The sequence below is a fragment of the Gymnoscopelus braueri genome (assembly GCF_963280865.1).
Source record: "Gymnoscopelus braueri genome assembly, chromosome: 23".
Lineage (NCBI taxonomy): Eukaryota > Metazoa > Chordata > Actinopteri > Myctophiformes > Myctophidae > Gymnoscopelus > Gymnoscopelus braueri.
In genome coordinates this window covers 11028702-11050028 of record NC_137625.1, presented here as the reverse complement: position 1 = coordinate 11050028, position 21327 = coordinate 11028702, and the positions used below count along the sequence as shown (strand labels likewise).

Below are 21327 nucleotides of genomic sequence, written 5' to 3'. Positions count from 1 at the left end.
TTGCCATGTCCACTTATTATAAGCGACATTGGGCTTGTTTTTCTGTAAAGTCACTTGTAAATATTGGTTGTTGCGGTGGCTGGTTGCGTTTTTTTGGGGCTTGTTTCTTGTAGTTGCTTATTTGGGCTTGTTTCTAAAGTCTGCTTATTTATTTTGGTCTTATTTCTAAAGTGTAGTTGCTTATTTGAGCTTGTTTCTAAAATGTAGTTGCTTATTTATTTTGGGCTTGTTACTAAAGTGTAGTTGTTTATTTGGGCTTGCTTCCAAATTTTTTCCAAATATTTTCATGTCATGGACCGGGGTATATTTGATACCCCCAAATTAACCCCCAAATTAATATATATTTGTCCCTAACCCCGGATCTGGAAATGTTTTGCGCCAGGGAGCCCCGTGCCAGATTTGGTTAGAATGTTTCAAAAACATATTCCACATTTTATTGCAAGTGGTGGACTGGTGGTTTAAAGGTCTCATGTGGCCTAGTCGCTTCTTTTGGGCTTGTTTTCATAGACCTGGTTGCTTGTTTCTCTCGCACGATCTGGCAACACTGAGGAGCATCCATCCATCCCAGGAAGAAGCGGAGATGCTGTTATTATAGAGAGAGAAGCCTCGGGTTTCGAGGTCAGGGGGGAATAGATTACGAATGGAGACGGAAAGTCGGCAAATGACTGGCCATTTATTTTAGGTGAACTCGGCTGTCCGCGTCAGAAATAATCGTCGCTTCCACAGGCTAATATAGAGCATGTTTACTGTCTGCAGCTAGACTGATGATCGCCCACAGGAGGAGGTGACTGACTGCTGGATCCCCCCCCCACCACAAAAAAGAAATTAGGCAGAGAAACAATATTTATTTCAATTTGGAGGTGTGCTGGCGGCACGCCAATAATTTACTCTGGAGCAGGACACGGAGGTAGGTTGGTTGGTTGTTGTGTTTTTTGTGGTTGTGTTGTTGCAGCGCTGCTGCCAGGCAGGCATCTGTCAAGAGACGCAGAGAGAATCTCAACAAGATGCTGATCCTAGCTCTGGTCCATAGCGTCAGAAGGAGTTCTCCTTAACGCTATGTTACTTTCCTGTCGTTTCCCGCACACCCTTCGGTAGCGCAGGCTGCGCAGCCTCTCTTCTCTAGTAAAAATGATAAATACACTTTCGCTACTCACCCAAAACAAAGACGGTTTTGAGATGTTGATAGCCTACTTTCCTTAGTGGGGACACTCGAAGCCCCCCACCTCACGTCTAAAATACACCTTTTAGCCAGAAAAGAAAATATTTCACCGGAAGGAACATTTATTTTGTTACTCCACTGCGCCCCCTACAGATCTAGTCAATGGAATTCTTCTATTGACAAAATGTTTTCCTTCAGGTGAAATATTTTATTTTCTGGCCAAAATGTGTATTTTAGACGTGAGATGGGGGGCTCCGAGTGTTCCCACTAGGGAAAGTAGTATTTCAACATCTCAAAACTGTCTTTGTTTTGGTGAGTAGCGAAAGTGTATTTTTTATTTTTTACTACAGACGAGAAGCTGTGCGGGCAACGGCTCGAGAGTAACATAGCGTAACATAACTCCTTCTTCGCTATGGACCAGAGCTATGCTGATCCTAGAGTCGGAGTCAGTCAAAACCTCATAGCAACACACCAATAGTGTCAAGATGACGATGGCTTGCTAATGTCGTGGAATGTTGACATGCTTTGCAGTGGTTGGATATATTTAACTCAGATAGTTATTATACGAATGGAACCAAATTGACTCTTATTTGTACAAAAAAAAAAAAAAAAACTCTGACGTCCAGAGATTGACATCATGATGCCATTTCAGACAGGGGCCAAAGAGCCACAGACAGACGTCACACATTCATTGCATTTTTTTCCAGAACCCGTCGAGCCTCATGGTTTGTCTGTGTCTGATCTGCAGTTTTCATGCATTGTTCTAGCCCTAGAATGTCTGTGATCTTACATACATTTCAAGTATTCCAAATACACAGTCATAGATCTCTCTCGGTCCGCCACTGTGTAGTGCCCATCTGCGCGGCCATAAAAGTGCTCTAAACTCCGTCTGTACTCACCCAATAATTAATTCCTAAGACGTCTAGTCATATTTTGTCCTCTAGTTTCATATCCATGTGAAAGTTCTGCCAGAAAACGTGTGTTTAGTCAAATATCTCCACTTATTCACGAGCTGCACACGGACGAGTTCTGTGCGACGCGAGGGGCCAGGAATGATTGCAGCACTGAATATACGTAACTTCCATAAGGACGCACAAATGTTTGGGACACACAATTGGCAGGTGATGATTCATTACCCCGCACCAATCACAAGCACCTGTCAATTGTGTGTCCCAAACATTTGTGCGTCCTTATGGAAGTTACGTATATTCAGTGCTGCAATCATTCCTGGCCCCTCGCGTCGCACAGAACTCGTCCGTGTGCAGCTCGTGAAAAAGTGGAGATATTTGACTAAACACACGTTTTCTGGCAGAACTTTCACATGGATATGAAACTAGAGGACAAAATATGACTAGACGTCTTAGGAATTAATTATTGGGTGAGTACAGACGGAGTTTAGAGCACTTTTATGGCCGCGCAGATGGGCACTACACAGTGGCGGACCGAGAGAGATCTATGACTGTGTATTTGGAATACTTGAAATGTATGTAAGATCACAGACATTCTAGGGCTAGCATTGTTCTGTCATTCTGTCAATTCCTGTTCTGCTTCCCCCCAGCCTGTCCTCCTAGTTGTGATTCCCCATATCCTGCATCATTGGAGACATTGTAGTTTGTACAGTAATTATGTATTTACATGTGTGTACAATTATTTATTTATTAGATTTTTTTATTATTATTTTTGGCAACAGACCGTGGGATAAAATATGTATAATTTCCTCAACATTTTAAGCCCTTTTCCCCCTCAATTAGTGTTATGGTTCACTTTGTGAGGAACTGTGTCTTCCAGACAACATATACTATAGCCTTAGTGGTTAGCCTGGTTCTCATTTACCTGGCTGGCACTTAATTGACATTGAGCTTGGAATACTAGATTGGATTATATAGATTTGGATTGTGATTGTGCCCAGTTTGGCCTCAGGACTGAGGCATGTCATTCAGAAGGGGTGTTGTTTCCTGTCCACTGCTTATTCGCAGGGTGGAGTTGTGTGTGCGTGCTCGTGTGGCTGCGTTTGTGCGTGTGGCTACTGATTTTGGACACACACACATCTGTCTATACACTTTAAATTATACAGCTCTGACATTAGGTCATTAAAACTTAAAAGTTAGAACATCATTACACACTCACTGTTCACTTAAACAATAAGGGCAGTAAGCCAACCATTAGGATAATGAAAAACTGTTTGAGGATTGTTGTATAAAAATAAACACCATCGGATACTAAAATATTTATTGGAATAACAATTATGCATTGGCTTCTGAAGTTATGCTTAATATTCCAAAAGTCAAAATTCCTCAGTTAATCGCACATTTGAATGGTACTATGACCAAATATTTTGTTCTATCTGCAAACTATCCAAATGCCAAAAAAAAATGTAATGTCGGGCCATTTTTGGTCTAGAGGCCCAACTTTGAGATGTCCTGTTCTAGATGGCTTCCTTTTTATAAAGCCTCCCCTTGTAACGGGCTTGTTTGCTTAGCTGTGGGCTGGTTCTGGGGTAGTTAAACACAAGCTGAATTGCATCAGTCTGAGTTATCCTATAAAGCGTGGCTGGCAGGTTGGAGGTTGTTGCTTGTTGCTTGTAACACTGTGAATCAAGCCTTCCCAGTTGCCACCTGGGTGGGACACCAGTCCCCACCCAAGTGCCGGTAAATGTTGTCTGCCTTTGACTGTAAGTCTTTGTACTCTGCCAGCCGCTTTGGCAGGTAACCAACCATACTATAGTGATTTATCATCTGCAATAAATGCATATTGGAATAAATGCAAAAATTGAAATTATTTGTGGATTTTGGAATCAGCTCCATGTTAATTTCCTGCTCTGGCTACATTTTTTCTAAAGCTGGACAAAGTGGCAGCTGTTAGAACCCATTTATAATAACATTATAGCAAAAACCCTTGAATTGATTTTTTGTCTCAGCCTTCAATGTAATTAATTATGTTTTTAGACATTTGAGTTTTCTTTGTTCACTGAACTAATTATATTAAGGTTGTGGCGGTAGCCAATTTCTACAAGCTCCAAAGCCGGGGGTTTGAGGTCACGCAACCTCATTGACTAACCGCCCCACCAGATCCTTAGTTTACCCTTCTTAATCACACCAAACCCATACCTAAACATATCCATCTCTAGCCTGATGCCTAAACACAACCATTTTTAACTTAATGCCTAAACTTAGTAAATTTTTACACTCTGAGAGTTAAATTAACTCTCTCGCTCTGTGTATGTTCATTAACTGAATGCACCCAGTCCGAGCCCTGAGCCCTCTTGTTTTCCATTCAACAGAAATGTCCCAAAGCAAGCTGGTCACAGTGGCAAGTGAGTGATTTGTCAGAAGTCAGGAAGTGTGTTGTTGTTGAAAGCTTTCTGGGAGTGGGAAGGAAAAAGGCCCGGCTAGTAGACGAAACAGGCCTCCTATCTGTGGTCTGCAGAACTCTTATCGTTCAATGAACTAATGATACAGCTTCATGCTTTCGGTCCCTGGTGATGTTATATATGGAGCTGTTTTCTGATCAGGTGCTGTGCAGAACTGATGCAGTAGGGCTGCATGGACAAATCATCAATAATATATAAATATAGTGATTTGAGATGATATCACCTGGGATTTTGTATGTCATAATCTCGTGATATGACATAAGTGTTGTCTTTTCCTAGTTTTAAGCCCTACTTTCTTGTCATGTCAGTAAACAGCATATAAAGTCAAAGCCAGGGTACAACTGTATACTAATGAATCATTATTATTAATAATAATGATAAACTTTATTTGTATAGCACCTTTCATGACATGAAATGCAGCTCAAAGTGCTTTAGAGAGCAAAAATACAAAATATTGCTTTGATATAAAATAAAAGCAAAAAAGGCAATGGAAGTTTATCTCTCATCTTCTTTCTATTTAGTATTTTCCTTTAAGAAATATGTATTCATTATTCTTTTACTTTATTTTTTACACTACAATTGTAAACAACACTTTGAGCTGCAATTGATGACAGGTGCTATCTAAACAAAAATGTGATTCATCCATCGTCTGAACTGTTCATATTGGACGAATAATCACATAGGTTGATGAAATGTAATGCTAGGTGAATATGTTCTATTTATTTCTTTGACCTCCAGGATAGCATGGCCATGACGGGAGGGACTGCAGCCACCCTTCCCATGAGCAACCACACCCGAGAGAGGGTGACCGTCGCCAAGCTGACCCTGGAAAACTTCTACAGCCAACTGCTCACGCAACACGAGGAGCGTGAGATGAGGTCATTCACACATCTGTATGATTCTGTCCACCCGCAAACTTTAAGAACCACTGAAAAAACACCCGACCGCTCGTTGTTGAAAATTGTGGGTTTTAGAAAACCTCCAGTGATGACAACAAAGGCGTATATCTCAAATTCTAGTCCATGTTACCTGAGAAAGGAGGTATTGTCAGAAGTTGACCTTAAGTCAGCCGCCTCAATACGTTTGCTCCGTATTTTGCCCGAGGGATTCAATTCCCAGCAATAACACTGTGTGTACTACACCATAAAATGCAGAGTGTTAATTAAACTCAGAGCGTGCAAATGGACCCTTTCAGGTCTATTTGTACACTTACACTCTCAGACTTAAAACACTCACAAAAAACCCACGTAACTTCTTCCCTTAAGCTGTTTCTCTGATCACAGGAACATTTACAAATGTAATCTTGCAGGCATTAATATTGGTTAAAGCAGTGCACAAACCTTTTCAACTCAAGTACAAATTTGACTGAGCAACTTTCACTTGAGTAATATTTGACCAGTATTCGAGTTGAGTTCTGGGTATATCTCGAGATCCGGTTGTCCAGAACCGCCGATCCAATTGATAATACCCATATGTGATATACTGATGACTTCAGGGATCTCCATAATGGACATAAAAGGGACATGGACAGACAGATATAATAATAATGATGATAATAATAATAATTCATTCATCATAATAATAATATATTCTTATTATTTGTTAAGATAATTGTGTCCCCTTTAGTTGTTCAGTAACAGGGATCTCCCCATCTCTCTAACTCGTTATTAAACAGAGAATTATCATCTCCCAAATATAAAAATTCTATATTTAGTGTTTTCTGTGTCATGGAAATCATATGAACCTAGTAAAGCTTAGGCTGGATTTCGTAAGTGGCTCAGGATAAGAGCATCAGCTAAATGTAAATTTCCAGTGAATGACAGGGATGTCAATGTTTGAGAAGTGGGTATGTGTAACAGGAAGGTTGCCATTTGAATTCCCACACCGGCTGGCAAACTCTGGTTGGTAAAGCTGAATTATGCTGTCCCTTCCTCACTGTTCTTGAGCTAGTCACTTGACTCTAATCCTCCCACCCCACCCATCTCTCATTATGTTTGACAGTGTTTTGTGTCATGTCTTTTCTGCTCCCAGGCAGAAGAAGCTTGAAAAAGTCATGGATGATGAAGGCTTGCTGGATGAAGAGGTACCAAAGGCTGACAATAGATGTTTACACCCAAATAAGGAAGATACTACATCATCAGTGTTTGTGTTTAGTTCTTTACCTTTTCCTTAACACACAGACGGAGACAACTAGACAGTCTCCAGGTGAATCCATTGTAGGGACTCCTGTCCATAACTGAATAGTTAGAGCTCAGAATCACTTTATTGCTAGAGTGTAGACAGTACAGGAATTAGTACCGGTTAAGGTGCCACATGAATGGGACAATAACAATTCATAACATAGAGGACAATGACTGCACGATGACACCGTAACTAACAGTGTGCAAATGACAAAGTGAACTTTAAATGTCCATCAATGAGGAAAAGTATTTAAGTTCAGGTTGGGTTAATTGCTCCGAAGTCATTCAATATTGAATGACTCAAGGAGGTCACTATTTACTCTTGAAGGAGCTGTGCTGTCAGCCTCCCAGGTCCAACTGCGCTGCTTGAAAACCCTGTATTTCAACCCCTTTCTATTTCAGCAACCCCATGTTCACAAAACGTAGCAAAAACACTGATGAATCAACGCATTTTTCAAGCAAGCCTAATGGCTGGTTCGGACAGATTGATTGAGAGTACTGGAAGTTCAGTGTTCGCTAATTGGCTTGCTCGCATCACAGTATGTTTGGAACGAGTGTGAGAATTGTTCAGGACCGATGTCCCTAATGAAAATGGATTCAGCCATGTGAAAACTCTAGTTTTTAGTTTAGTTGGCAAAGTAAACTTGTTTTTCCTCATGGGTAAATTTTTTACGCAGAGTCAGAGGAAAGATAGCACGCTAACTGGGGCACACAACTATAACGTTTAAAAAGGAAAATCTACATCCTCCTGTAGATATTTGTTTGTCCAAGATGCTGGTTTTATCATCATGGTACATGATGGTAGAATCATAATATATATATGAATATATATTAGGGCCTGATGGCTAACAAAAAATGGCTAGATCTGGGGACTTTACAAATGCAGGACAAGTCACTACGGACAGATCAAGAGGAACTGAGATTAGATTATTATCTACTTTTCAACAGCAATAACAAATTCCTTTTTAAAATTACCAATTTGCATTAGGGCAGAAATTTACTTTTGGCAGTTGACCCCAGTGAATGATGGGTAAATGTAGGTATTTTGGCTTTTCACAGAATTTTGAACTGAACTGTAACCACAGTTACCACACTGACTGTGTGTGTGTGTGTGTGTGTGTGTGTGTGTGTGTGTGTGTGTGTGTGTGTGTGTGTGTGTGTGTGTGTGTGTGTGTGTGTGTGTGTGTGTGTGTGTGTGTGTGTGTGTGTGTGTGTGTGTGTGTGTGTGTGTGTGTGTGTGTGTAGTAATACGTTGTGTGTGTCTTGTGCTGTGCAGAAAGTAATGCGTTGTGTGTGTTGTGCTGTACAGAAAGTAATGCGGCGTTCTCAGCACGCTCGTAAGGAGACGGAGTTCCTGAGACTGAAGAGGACAAGGCTCGGCCTTGAAGACTTTGAATCCCTCAAGGTCATAGGTCGAGGGGCCTTTGGAGAGGTACAGTATATTTTTCTAAAAAAGAAAGAACAGACCAGTCAGGACATTTGCTGTATAGCCTACTTCTTCCGTGATTAGTCCTGCAGTGAGGTCTTTATACCAGCAGAGGCAATATTTTGTACATATCTATCTGTCTGTCTAAAATTTAAATACAATATATTTTGTAAAGAAAAACATTTCTGTTTTGGGTCTCGAGCTAAAAAGTTTGGGAACCACTGATGTAGACAAGCAGACAATCGGGCTGTTTTATATTCAGTTTTATGTTATCCACAGGTTCGCTTGGTACAGAAGAAAGACACAGGACACATCTACGCCATGAAGATCTTGAGGAAAGCAGACATGTTGGAGAAGGAACAGGTGAGTTGCATTCCAGTCTTATGTGTCCATATGGAAATGTATATTGTTCTTTTACCCTAAATCAGGGGGGGCAGCTTCACCTGTTGTGATTCACAGAGAGACATGGCACCAAATGCAGACATACAATCTTGGGCTGTAGGGGGCCGCCCTCTACTGGCCGAAATCAGCGTGACGCAAAGCAACAGGACGTGAATTCGTACAAAATATGGTGTAACTGTTGTAGAAGGAAGGAAGGATGAATGTCCGCCACGTGATCATCCCTAGCCAATCGCAGATTGGAAGCTCGACTGAGCGACGCTGTGTTATGTTGTTTATAAAAAAAGTTGGGGCAAAGAAGGAATACATACTGAACAATTAAAAGTAGACTAACCAAAGGCGACAGTCATCATTGATTTTTAGGCAAAATATGTCTGCAATTGAACATGTGGTCTGCTAGAGGACAGCAGAAACCAAAAGGCTACCAATGACCCCCGGAAGTTCAAGCACTCTGCAAATGTATATATAGATATATAGATGTGGCGCATCCTACCGTTATGGACATTGCATTGTCTGCCGTTGTGTTGTGATGTGGTATCATTTCTCTTTCAGGTGGCTCATATCCGGGCAGAGAGGGACATTCTGGTGGAGGCAGATGGAGCCTGGGTGGTAAAGATGTTCTACAGCTTCCAGGACAAGAGAAACCTCTACCTTATCATGGAGTTTCTTCCTGGAGGTTTGGCACCCTCAGCTGACATTTATCCCTTCTTCGTTACACGCACGCACGCACGCACGCAAGCACGCACGCACGCACGCACGCACGCACGCACGCACGCACGCACGCACGCAAGCTGTTGCTACTTGGTTTTGAAATGTGTATTTTCTATACCGGGGAGTCGAGTTTGGGAAGTATTGCTTGATGACAGTAGAGAGCAGAAGAGTAAACAAGTAAGAGTAAACTGTTCAAATTAAGCAGAAGTAGCAGTAGTGTTTGTTGTAGTTGTATTACCGTTGGCACTTGCAGAAGAAAAGTCTGAAACACTTCCGTCAAATAATTTTTGATCTTTTATTGAGAGATTCTGTAAATATGAAACCATAGCATGTAACCGGACATAATTCAGAAACAGCCCACACGGCATGCATGTAAAAATATTAGCAGGAGGAGGCTGGTGTCTAGGAGGGAATTGGGCAGCAATCTGTGTTAACACAGCAGTGGCTTGAATGACTAACCACTTAAGCCCTATACTTTGTTGTACCACAAATAGTGAAAAATAGCCGATCTACAAGTTCACATTGCATTAGCTTGAGGTTGTAAATCTGCTACTTTCACTATTTCTGACAATGTTTGAAAACAACAAAAAGAAAGTGAAAACGTTTGCCTGGTATGCCCAAAATAGGGAATCCAAAGTGGTTAAGCCTTATTTATACTTCGTTGTCCGATGAAAATGGCCGATCTACAAGCGGCGACGTGTTGTAGTATCCTCTATTTCCAGCGTGCGACACCTATAGCGGCGTTGTTGTTGTTGTTGTTGTCAGGTGATATGATGACTCTGCTGATGAAGAAGGACACTCTGTCCGAGGAGGCCACCCAGTTCTACATAGCAGAGACAGTCCTGGCCATCGACTCCATCCATCAGTTAGGCTTCATTCACAGAGACATCAAGCCAGACAATCTGCTGCTGGACTCCAGGGTGAGCAGCCTTGCAATATGATCTTACCAAATGTATACATACACATACCTGTACATACATACACTTGGATTAAAGTTCTCAATCGCCACGACTGATTTCTGTCATTTGGGATTCCATAGAAGTCAGCATGTCTTCAATGGAAGCATGCCATGCACTGAAAAATAAAAATCTATAAGCTTGCCTTGTAGATATTAGGACTTTGCCTAACAACATTTTTTTGTTGTGAGGTTTTATTTTGCTTTAATCCATGCATACAAAACATCAGTCGTTCCTTGAAATTAAAAGGGTTCAGAATCACTGCTGTACATACATACACAGTAAAATCCTGACAAAGAATGTGCGGTACACAACAAAGACATAAAATCCTGATTGTGAATTTAACCCGGAGAGTGTAGAAATTGACCCTTAAATTAACACTCACTATTTTGCTGCATGTCAGAACCGATCTCACTGTTGCACTGCACACACACAATTATCTCTGTCTTCTCTACATTTCCTGACTATTAGGTACACACGCACACTCTCTCACAAGTAATTATATTTTATGTCTGATTTCCTCCCAGGGACACGTCAAATTGTCAGATTTTGGACTGTGCACAGGACTAAAAAAGGCACACCGTACAGAGTTCTACAGGAATCTGACACACAATCCTCCCAGTGACTTCTGTGAGTTACAGTATGGAACAAAAAGGAACATTTGGCCTGTGATTGTTTTGTAAATGCATCTAAATGTTCTGTAAGATCAAGATGCTTAATAATGCACTTTGTAATCACCCATTTCCCTACCACTAACTCTGTGTGTGTGTGTGTGTGTGTGTGTGTGTGTGTGTGTGTGTGTGTGTGTGTGTGTGTGTGTGTGTGTGTGTGTGTGTGTGTGTGTGTGTGTGTGTACGCATACACACAGAGCATCTGTCAACGACAACTGTCTCTGCGTCATTTTTGTTAATTCATAATAACAGAGCAATCTTCCCTCCAGGGTTATAGGCTATAGCCTAATACATATTGCAATGTATTAGGCTATATAGCATTGTAACTTTTGATTTGTCCTAGTTTCATGGCTGTAGGTAGAAAGGTAACCTCATACATTACTATTATTATTATTCAGGCATGCCTCCAGGCAGAGAATTGTGCTCTACTGAGCGCACCTTTTCCGTCTAAATTTATCCCATAGAATAATTGAAAAACATAGTAGAAAGATTATGTGATTATGAATGTAATTATTATTTGTTACGGCCCTAAAGGGTGCTCTTTGAGTCATCGTATGTTTTTCAGCACTTTTTGTTAACCTTTATTTCTCTTATTTGGTTCTTTTCATGCAATCTGCAGCCTTTCAAAACATGAACTCCAAAAGGAAAGCAGAGACATGGAAGAAGAACCGACGGCAGCTGGTAAGTGAGTTACGGAAAATAAATTACACCTGGTTACACCCCCCTGCAACTGTTCCTCCAGGACTTTTCTATTAATAAGAATGTGTTCTTAGTTAATCATTGCCACTTTAACCGTGGCGGCCTACTGTATTTTGGGCAAATGTTCTAAATTCTTCAAAGTTTTCAAATTTCTTTTTTGATTTTTTATTTCAAAGATAGTAGATCTACAAGTGTCACAATACATTGTGAGCTTGTAGATCGGCTGTTTTTGATATTTGTCATATGACGAAGTGCAAAAATAGCAGATCTACAAGCAGATCTACAAGCTCACAAAGTGTCACAATGCATTGTGAGATTGTAGATCGGCTATTTTTGCTATTTGTCATAATGATGAAGTACATAGGGCTTAAGTGGTTAATTGGTCTAGTTAAATCAAGTTGTAATGTTGAATTATCATTGAATAAACAATGAGTCGTCAGAAAAGTCCAAATGTAAAGTGTCACGCTTTTTGACTGCTGGATAAACATATTAAGCAATATAAAGCTGTTTGAGTTCAGATAACTAATGAGCATTTACCATCACCTATTCCAGGCCTATTCCACAGTGGGGACACCAGATTACATTGCCCCTGAGGTCTTCATGCAGACAGGATACAACAAGCTCTGTGACTGGTGGTCTCTAGGGGTCATCATGTATGAGATGCTAATAGGTAAATACACTAACACATTACTCTTAACTACTTTAACCCTTCATAATTGGGTGGTAACAGTTCCAGCAGAGTATCCCAAATAGCCCTTTCCCGGGCCACATTAGCTACTTCATTATGGAGATCCCGAGGCGTAATTTTTTTTGTCATGTGTGTGTGTGTGTGTGAACATGTGCAAAATAGGCAGAGACACAGAGGAAGTGAATGTCATTCAATCCTCAGTGACGTGTTAATTTAGTGGGATTGAACCTGAACTGAGGATTTAACTATGTACTGTTTGTTTTTCAGGTTACCCTCCATTCTGTTCAGAGACTCCACAGGAGACTTACAGAAAGGTCATGAACTGGAAGGAAACCCTGGTTTTCCCACCTGAAGTACCTATCTCGGAGAGGGCCAAAGACTTAATACTGAGGTGTGTATGTGTGTGGTCATGTGTCATAGGGCTGTCAACTGAGCTCAGAAATTACATTCGACTTTCAGTCTTAAACATTGTTTTTCTTTATTATTTTCGATTATTATAATAATTTAATACAACAACTTGGTTAAACACCTCAGTTGTCCACCTGTCCAAAGTCAGTTAAATTCACCAGTAGTTTTTCCACCAAAATACCTCATGCTTGTCCGGCTTTTTTAATCTCATAATGTACTCACCAGTGCCAACGTGTTATTGTTGTTTTTTTGTTTTTTTCATGTTGCCATAGATCTTGTTAAAATCCTTAAGATTGAGCCGTACACGGTCTGTTTACATCCGCGACATCTCACTGTATCTACCAGTGAAAACCGCATGTAAAACAGATCTCCATGATTGTAGTTAGAGCGGATTACGTTAAACAGTGATATGCGAGGAGAAAAAACTACAGGAAGAGAATTGAGTTTCAGTGTGCGCTTTAGAATGGGGGCCGACGTGATCCGCAAAACCGGATCCCAAATAATTCTGTTTCCGGTCTTCAAACCGGAACCGGAAATGGATCAAAAAATTCCGAAAGTGCACCTGGAAAATTTTCAACGCGAATCGGCGGTTCGCGTAGATCTACGCGACTGGCACGCTGCGGCTTTAAATAGGTTTGCGTAGATCTACACGATTGGCATTCAATGTGTTATCACGTCGCTTAAATCCTGCATCATGATTATTCAAGGGTCGATTATTTATTTGACAGCCATAATGTGGCACCACATAGCGTGTCTATGTGACAATGTCCATGTTTTTGTATGTCCATGACTGCCTTCACTGTATCATTCAAATTGACACCATCTGTTAACCCATTAAAACCGGGAAAGCATCTGTCATTTTCGATTTTAGCTATATTTTAACCACTTTAACCATTATTTTATCTTTGGCTATTCAAAAATAGCAGATATGCCGTGCTATGAACTTGTAGATCTGCTATTTTGGGAAAATTGGCGGAAATCTTTGAATATATATATTTTTATAGCGAACATTTTTAACTCGAATCTTCTGGGGGTCCCTGGAACAAAATATTTTGAGATTTCAGAAAACTGTTAGGATTTAGAAGATATTTTTAGAACGGCCTCAGGTCTTGGGTAAAATTTAAAATGATTTGAATTTAAGGGTGTCCATGGATTATGAACGACAGAAGATTTCATCCTTTGCAGGTACTGTACTGATGCAGAGAACAGGATCGGAGCTGTGAGCGTGGAGGAAATCAAGAGCCACCCGTTCTTTGAACCGGTGGACTGGGAACACATCAGGTAAGTTTACAAAAAAGGTCAATTTTTTTTTTCAGCTTTAAAGGAGTAGTTCACCCAAAAAATGACTTGCTTTCTATCAATGACACACCCCATGAAGCCTTGAATTCTTGGATTGTTTTGTTTTTGTCGTATTCCCAAGCCAATATTTTGATGACCCGCAGAGACTCCGGTAGGAGACTCTTTGATTTATACCTTTTTTATTTAGATTGAATGGACTACTAGGACAAAAAGTTCACAGAGAAGATTGTGTGCACATCTTATGCCTGTATCTAGGCAGGTGCTGGACATCAAGGCATCAAGGCGAGAATCAAGAAGAAAAAAACAATCCGCACACTGTTTTTAAGCTCCAAAAACGTACTTTTATTTACTGGCGCAACGTTTCAACCCTTTTAGGTCTTCATCATGCAAACATACATGTATATATCAATATTTATATACATGTACTCAAATCTTTGCTTCTGGGCGTCCCTGGAACAAAATATTTTGAGATGTGTAGATGTTTTTATCTTCTCCTACTAGGACAAAAGACAGAATTTACCTGGTATTTGTTCTGTTTACAACGGGGAGGGGTTTACTTGGATATTTCTGTTTTGGATTGCGAGCTGAAAAGGTTTGGAAACCCCTGTTGTATGGGAAAAACATTGGTCAAAGCTGACGTTCAGGAATGTGTCATGGAACAAAATGTTTCCATCTGTGTTACTTCCATAGGGAACGACCGGCCGCCATCTCCATTGAGATCAAAAGCATCGACGACACATCGAACTTTGATGACTTCCCTGAATCAGACATACTTGCACCAGGTTTGTCACAAACTAAGATTTACTGCAGTACCATAGCAAGAAACTAACAATAACGATATTTAAAAATATATGATTTATCAATTATTTCTTCAGTATATCAGTTTTTGAAACATACAAATAAAGACACTCTCAGCGTTAGGGTTAGTTGCTGTGATACTACATACTGAACATAGTCATGAATGTTCTTACTTCTGTTAGTGCTACCATCAATTATTTTATCCATTCAAAGAAGAGAATGTTTATGAGTGGCATTTTCCCTCAAATCTTCCTGAATGCTAGTATATTTTAAAGGGTATCACATCCCTGATGCCATCCCACTAGCTGCTACATACAGTAATGTTGTAGTAATGTTGGCCTGGAGGATCATGGGTCATTTGCATGGATGCCATTGCCCTCTAGTGACCATGAGAGGAATGAAACTGCCTTTTGTTTTCAGCTGCCAATGTTACAGAGCCAGACTTCAAGTCGAAGGACTGGGTGTTCCTCAACTACACGTACAAACGCTTTGAAGGGCTGACTCAACGAGGCACCATCCCCAGCTACATTAAAGCAGGGAAGGCCTGAAGTGCCAAACTGGACTGCCTCAAGAAGAGACATTTTTACGGACACAGGGTCTGGCTTCCAAGCCCCGCTGGTGCTGAGCAAGTAATTAACCACTTAAAAAATGAATTAAATAGCCGTTCTACAAGCTCACAATGTGTTGCATCTTGTAGATAGGCTATTTTAGTTTTTTTTAAAATATGGCTTAAGTGGTTAATATCAGCACGGATTACCAACTAAATGTAACCCATGCCACATGCTTTTTAGGTCTGCTGCTTGGCTACTTCTTTGAGAAAACCAACAACTCTGGGTTGAGGAGCATTAACACAATACCTCGGTTGTTTATATATTACACACCTACCATCTTTACACTTAGGTCTCAGGCCAGTGAGCTGCTAGGGCACTAAATATGCATAATCGCATGTTTGACTGCATAATTCCTCTGGGGAGGACATTCACCGTTCATGGGAATAAGGCTTCATAATGAGTCACTGTTTAAACATTGTAACGCTGGTAACAATATTAGTGGCTAAATAAGCTATGCTGTGTAGATGACATGGGTCAAAAGACTATTGCCAATATAATATTTAGGTTATTTTCAAATATAATGCCTCAATGATCCATATTTTTCCAGCATTGCAGTTATCAGTCTAAGAGCCAATCGTTTTCTTCCCTGGTTACAAAGTGCCTTTATATAGTCTATAAAAAATATTCAAGGAGATATTTTGTTAGAGTTTGATTTACACAAAAAAAGATGATCTGAATAAAATTATAAAATCAGAAACTTATCTGTTAGATGAAGTAAACATTAGATGGCTATGAAGCAGGCATCTGTTGAGCAAAAGGTAAGCTAAATGTTTTAACTGAACTTAACACTCCCAAATTAATCAGTATAGCATTCCAAAAGCTCCAGTTAGGTCAAATTGTGATATACCATTTGGAAAACAACACAAAGAGTTACGGTATATGAAATTATTCATCAATATCTATCAAAAATAGCATTTTGAACATTCCTGTCCCATTCCTGTCCCATTCCTGTCCCAAATGTACCAAATGTAACTCAACACATATGAATTGTTGCTTTTTATATTGAAACACTGAAATCATACCCAAGTTAAGTTTGAATTATGTTTTCCTTTTAATTTCTTTAGTTACCAGGCTCTTCTTAAAAGCAGAGGACAGTCAATATAAACTGCTTAGCCAACTTTGGATAGTTGTCTAAAATATCACAGATAAATAAGCAACTTTTAAGTCTTGATATTGAACTTTTGTCTGCACCCACCTATTGTTTAGTTTCTGCAGCCCCATATGTGACTAAAATGAGTGCTAAAAGTAGTAACCAAAGATCTTTAAACATTTAGCATTTTTCACACATAGGGACAAATGAGAACTTGCTCCCAGCAAAATACTAAAGAAGAAAGCACTGTCTTCCAACCGCTCAAATATCAGCAGGATCTCGGTATAACAGTCTGTCTCCTCGAGTTACAGCAACAGGGTTGTCCTCTTTGATATGCGACGATACTAGTGGACCCTAGGCTTACTGTGACCATAGAAAGAATGTCACATGTAAAAAAAAAATCCAGCTTCACTTTATTTAAAAGACATAGGCTACATTTCAGGACAGATGATGATGTTGTGAGACAGTGATGAGGAAGAAGGCACCTGCATCCTACCAATGTGTTTCTGAACGACACTTCACACAACACTGTCACTGAAGCATAAATCAGCCGATGTACATCTGTGGAAAATAGCAGATATACAAGCTCGCAGCGTGAGCTTGTATATCTTCTATTTTTGAATAGCCAACACTAAAATCTAAAATGACACAGATTCTTTCCCGGTTTCAATGTTAATCATCAGTCATAGCTTCTTTAACTGAAGCATAGATTTGGCTTAAGCTGGCAGCATACTTAAAAAATTACAAAAAATAATAATAAATCAATGAAGTTTTCAGTTTTTCTCCCTATTTAGTCATTATGCAATTCCCAGTTTTACCATGTACTTCAGTCCCTTATCACTGCTGACCCCTACTGGTTGGTTGGTTTGTTAGGGAATATGTTGAAAAGCATGTACGTCCTCCGATACGCGTGATGTCGCCAGTCCGCTTCTTTTCACCTGACAGTGAGGAGTGTCCCCCTGGGTGGACATAATGCATGCGGAGGAACGCGCTATCCCTTCTAGTTAAACTCCCTGCTGAACAGGCTACTTGACCATCCTGTTGGAGTCGATAGTGCAACAACAAAGATTGCACGCCCTCCCCACTTTCCCACCCTCAAACATGGCCAACTGTGTTCTCTGGAGCACCCGGCCAAGCCGGATGCACCCGAGGATTCAAACTCCTAGTCTCCGCGGTGGTGGGCAGGAACTTTACCACTACATCCCCCAGACACCCAGGAGTCGACTGATTTTTGGCTTGCCGAAACTGAAGAAGTTCTCTGTGAGTCTGCAGACAGAATTTATTTTTATACTCGATAGGGTTTCGCTTTGAGTGTTGCATAAGTTAAGTCCCCTGCCCATACAGTATGGAATATGAATTTCTGACCAATCACTTTTGATGTTGTCATCTGCTTCGGCCAGGAGAAGCATGTGTTTCTCTGGAAGTACTTTAATCTTTAATCTTCAGGCATAGGTTCTTTAATGAAGCATACATCAGGCTTAATCATCTGTCATAAATCAGGCTTAATCATCTGTCATATAGCTTCTTTAACTACCTTTAAGAAAGTGTATACCTGATTGTCAGTGGGAGAGCCTTGCTTGCTTATATATACTGATCCTAATCCTACCTTATGTGAAGACAATGTGCAGACTAGTGTGTTGGGTATTTCAAAGGGGAAAAAAGGGTTATAAATATTGTACATATTGGGAGGGGAGCAGAAGAAAAGACTTGATGTAAGTGGTAGCTTTTGTATTCATATTTGAGACTAAATCTTCCCTTGATGTGTCTGTTCTTTCTCGCTGTTGGCATTGGTCATTCACTGGAACATGCTTAAAAAGCATTACAAACTAAGTCTAGCTACGTTTAGACTGTCTTGTTTCACTGTCAAACACTCTAGAATGTTCATTTAACCCAGATTGGGAGAGTAGGTGTGTGTATGTTTTTGTGTGCGTGTGCACGCGAATCCATGTGTGCTTAAAATTTTACACACATTTAAACCAAGCAGTAGACCGCATTAAATCTATATTGTGAGGTTATGCGTCACCTCTCACCTAAAATCCAGAGTGTTAACCACATGTACCCTAGCATCCCTATTCTGGGGGCAAATATTCTGCAAAAATAGCAGATCTACAAGCTCACAACAATGAATCAAAAACAAATGTTTGATTCATTGATTGAATACTTTATTAACAAATTGCAAACAGTACAGCAAGTATACTTACGCAAGCTATGCTAAAAGGACAAAAAAGCCCTGAGGGCTTGTGTCGATTGTGGTCCTTGTGAGCCTGTAGATATGCTATTTTGGGGCGAAAAATTTAGGTGGCCAAGTACAGGCCCCTGGGGGACTCCGGTCAACTAAGTATAGGGTTTAAGTGGTTAATTTAATCCCCAAATAGATATATAGAGTTAAATCAACATTCAAAATGTACTGTGTGTAATGTATGTTCTGTTGATTGTTCTAGAGAAATCTCAGGACTCAATTCTTTCAATAGAATGACAGTCGAAGATACAAGGTGATGGAAGACAGATATTTGGGATCCACATGCTAAATATATATATATGAAAATAACTTGAAATCCTTTGCTGTGTCACTTTAAATGGGTCTAAAGTATAATTTGACGCTCCTCCGGGCCCTGTAGGGTCAAAACGAGTTCCGAAATTAATAATGGAGACGACTAATTAACACTCTCAGGAGGTGGAGGAACATGTCAACCTAAGAAGGTCATTTGCTTGACCTTAACATCATATATTCAAAAACCAAGCTAGATATGTTCCCTGAATACAAAAATCTAAGTACTTTATCTCCGGACCAAACTCTTTGCGGATTGTGCAGCTAAAAGTTGCAATCAATAATATGTCTGCGTAATTCTGCAAAAGACCTACTTGGTACATGGATATCAAACCAGTTTGACTCAACCCATTCTTGATGCAGATGATAGATCTCTGGCTTAGACACGATATAAAGCACTGAGAATACCTTTCAAATACTTTGCAACAAAATAGTCTGTCTTTAGTCAATTCAATTAATACTTACTTAGCCTCAGACGACCCAAGGCCCCATTAAAAACTGTCAGACTTGGCTAGTATGCAAACCATGCCCTTAAAAATCCTTTCCCTCTGTGCTACAGGCTACTAATTAGTATGTTGTTTAGTCAGCATTTCTTGCTTCAGTGTTTATAACAAGACCCCCATCTCAAGAGTAAAATTGTTCACTGGCCAGTATGATGCTGTTAATGTATTTTGTGTAATGATGTGTACATACTGTAGTGGACATTTGAAGGGAACAGGTTAGGATGGGATGACAGAAGTGGTCATTAATATATTCACGTTATTGACTTTTTATGTTGATAAAATGGTAAAAAATGAAATAAAACTGATTAAAAGTCTATGGGGCTCATGTTTCTTTGCAGACTTTTGAGAGTGACTTGCTACTGAATTGTCTGAGATCAGGGAAAGGTAGTATTTTCTGGAAGTTATTTAATTGATTGCTTAACCCAGCAGATGGCTTCTCAGGTGGCTCAGATGAGTGCACGGGTTATGTGGCTTGCTCGAGCACACTTCGACAGCGTCGAGGGTCGAACCGGAAACCTTACGATTCCACAACGGCTTCTCTACCCCCTCAGCTACGGACACTGTACAAGAGTAATGTGAATTCTATTGCATGTTAGTGACAGCAGTGTCATGCCCTATTAGAAATGACCTCCTATGGTATGTATAAGGTATTTATGTCTATTTCAAGCTATATCACCATTGATAGACTTGTATTGATCCCATATCTTTCGGTCTGTCTGTCTGTCTACAGTTATGAGGCATGCTGATACAGTGTCAGCCAGCTTACACAGTGGGTATAATATGTAATATGTACAATCATCAGTGACTATACATAGCAATATGCAGTCTTGTCTCTATTCCACATGCAAAATGATTGTCATCATAATGCACGCTCCTATTATGTATGAGTGACTAATATTGAATAACCCTATAATGTATAGATTTGTATGCATAATGCACTCAGCCCTTAGTTTAAACAGATAGTGATGTGATTTGTAAATACCACAAGAGGGTGCTATTGAGCAAGAAAAAAGCAGTGATCCCCAGTGCGTTTTTATCAATAAATCAAAAGCTAAAGATTTCACCGTCAAATTCGTAGGTCCAGTAGCTTTACCAGAACCAGTTGTTTCTTTTAGCGATTGAGATGTAATCATTAAAAGGCAGAGGTGGACAAACAAAAATGTACAATACATGATGTACTCAAGTAGGCTACTGTACTTAAGTTTAAAAAAAATCGACTTTGTAGATTTTTTACATTATTACAAAACACATACCCACTTCAGCCCTATATAAATTTCGGCCATTTGAAAATAGCCGATCTACAAGCTCACAATGTGCCAGGATGCGAGGCACTGTGAGCTTGTAGATCTGATATTTTCAAAAGATTTGTATACCCTTTGAAAAACTTGTGAAATGGGACATTATGCATAATGAGTACTTTTTACTTTTGGTACTATTAAAACGTAGCCGATCTACAAGCTCATCTACAAGTGAGCTTGTAGATCTGCTATTTTCTAAAGATGTGTATACATTTGACTTGTGAAATGGTACATTCTGATTCTGCAGGATGAGTACTACTTTCAACTTTTGGTACTTTAAGTAGGCCTACATTTAGAATTCTTGACTTTTGCTTGTAACAGTATTTCTACATTGCAGTATTGATACTTTTACTTAAGTAAACAATGTGAGTATTTTTCCACCACTGTTCACAACCCTGCCTGCTGCCTCTCTAACGACTGCTGATTCGTGCTGAATTACGAACCCTATGAACTCAGAGGAATTCCTCCGTATCACAACCACGGTACCAGTGTTGCCAGATTGGGTAAAAGAAA

The 21327-nt window shown here is 39.9% G+C and overlaps 1 protein-coding gene across 1 annotated transcript; it reads left to right on the top strand.

Annotated features, from left to right (window-relative positions):
* Positions 1-572: 572 nt before the first annotated feature.
* Positions 573-19830, top strand: LOC308079418 (serine/threonine-protein kinase 38-like). The gene is made up of 14 exons (XM_080420891.1): positions 573-907; positions 5268-5407; positions 6561-6612; positions 8019-8141; positions 8415-8498; positions 9087-9210; positions 10011-10165; positions 10729-10831; positions 11492-11553; positions 12124-12241; positions 12527-12650; positions 13853-13948; positions 14657-14748; positions 15185-19830. Exons 2-14 carry the CDS (start codon positions 5274-5276, stop codon positions 15310-15312), a joined length of 1395 nt encoding a protein of 464 aa, XP_080277017.1. The 5' UTR covers positions 573-907; positions 5268-5273; the 3' UTR covers positions 15313-19830.
* Positions 19831-21327: the final 1497 nt, after the last annotated feature.

What these genes read in the sequence shown, in the direction of transcription:
- LOC308079418 (XM_080420891.1), top strand. Translation starts at nt 5,274, where the DNA reads ATGGCCATGACGGGAGGGACTGCAGCCACCCTTCCCATGAGCAACCAC. An exon ending in AAGGCTTGCTGGATGAAGAG is followed by an intron (nt 6,613 to 8,018) that starts GTACCAAAGGCT and finishes TGTGCTGTACAG; the next exon opens with AAAGTAATGCGGCGTTCTCA. An exon ending in ACATGTTGGAGAAGGAACAG is followed by an intron (nt 8,499 to 9,086) that starts GTGAGTTGCATT and finishes TTTCTCTTTCAG; the next exon opens with GTGGCTCATATCCGGGCAGA.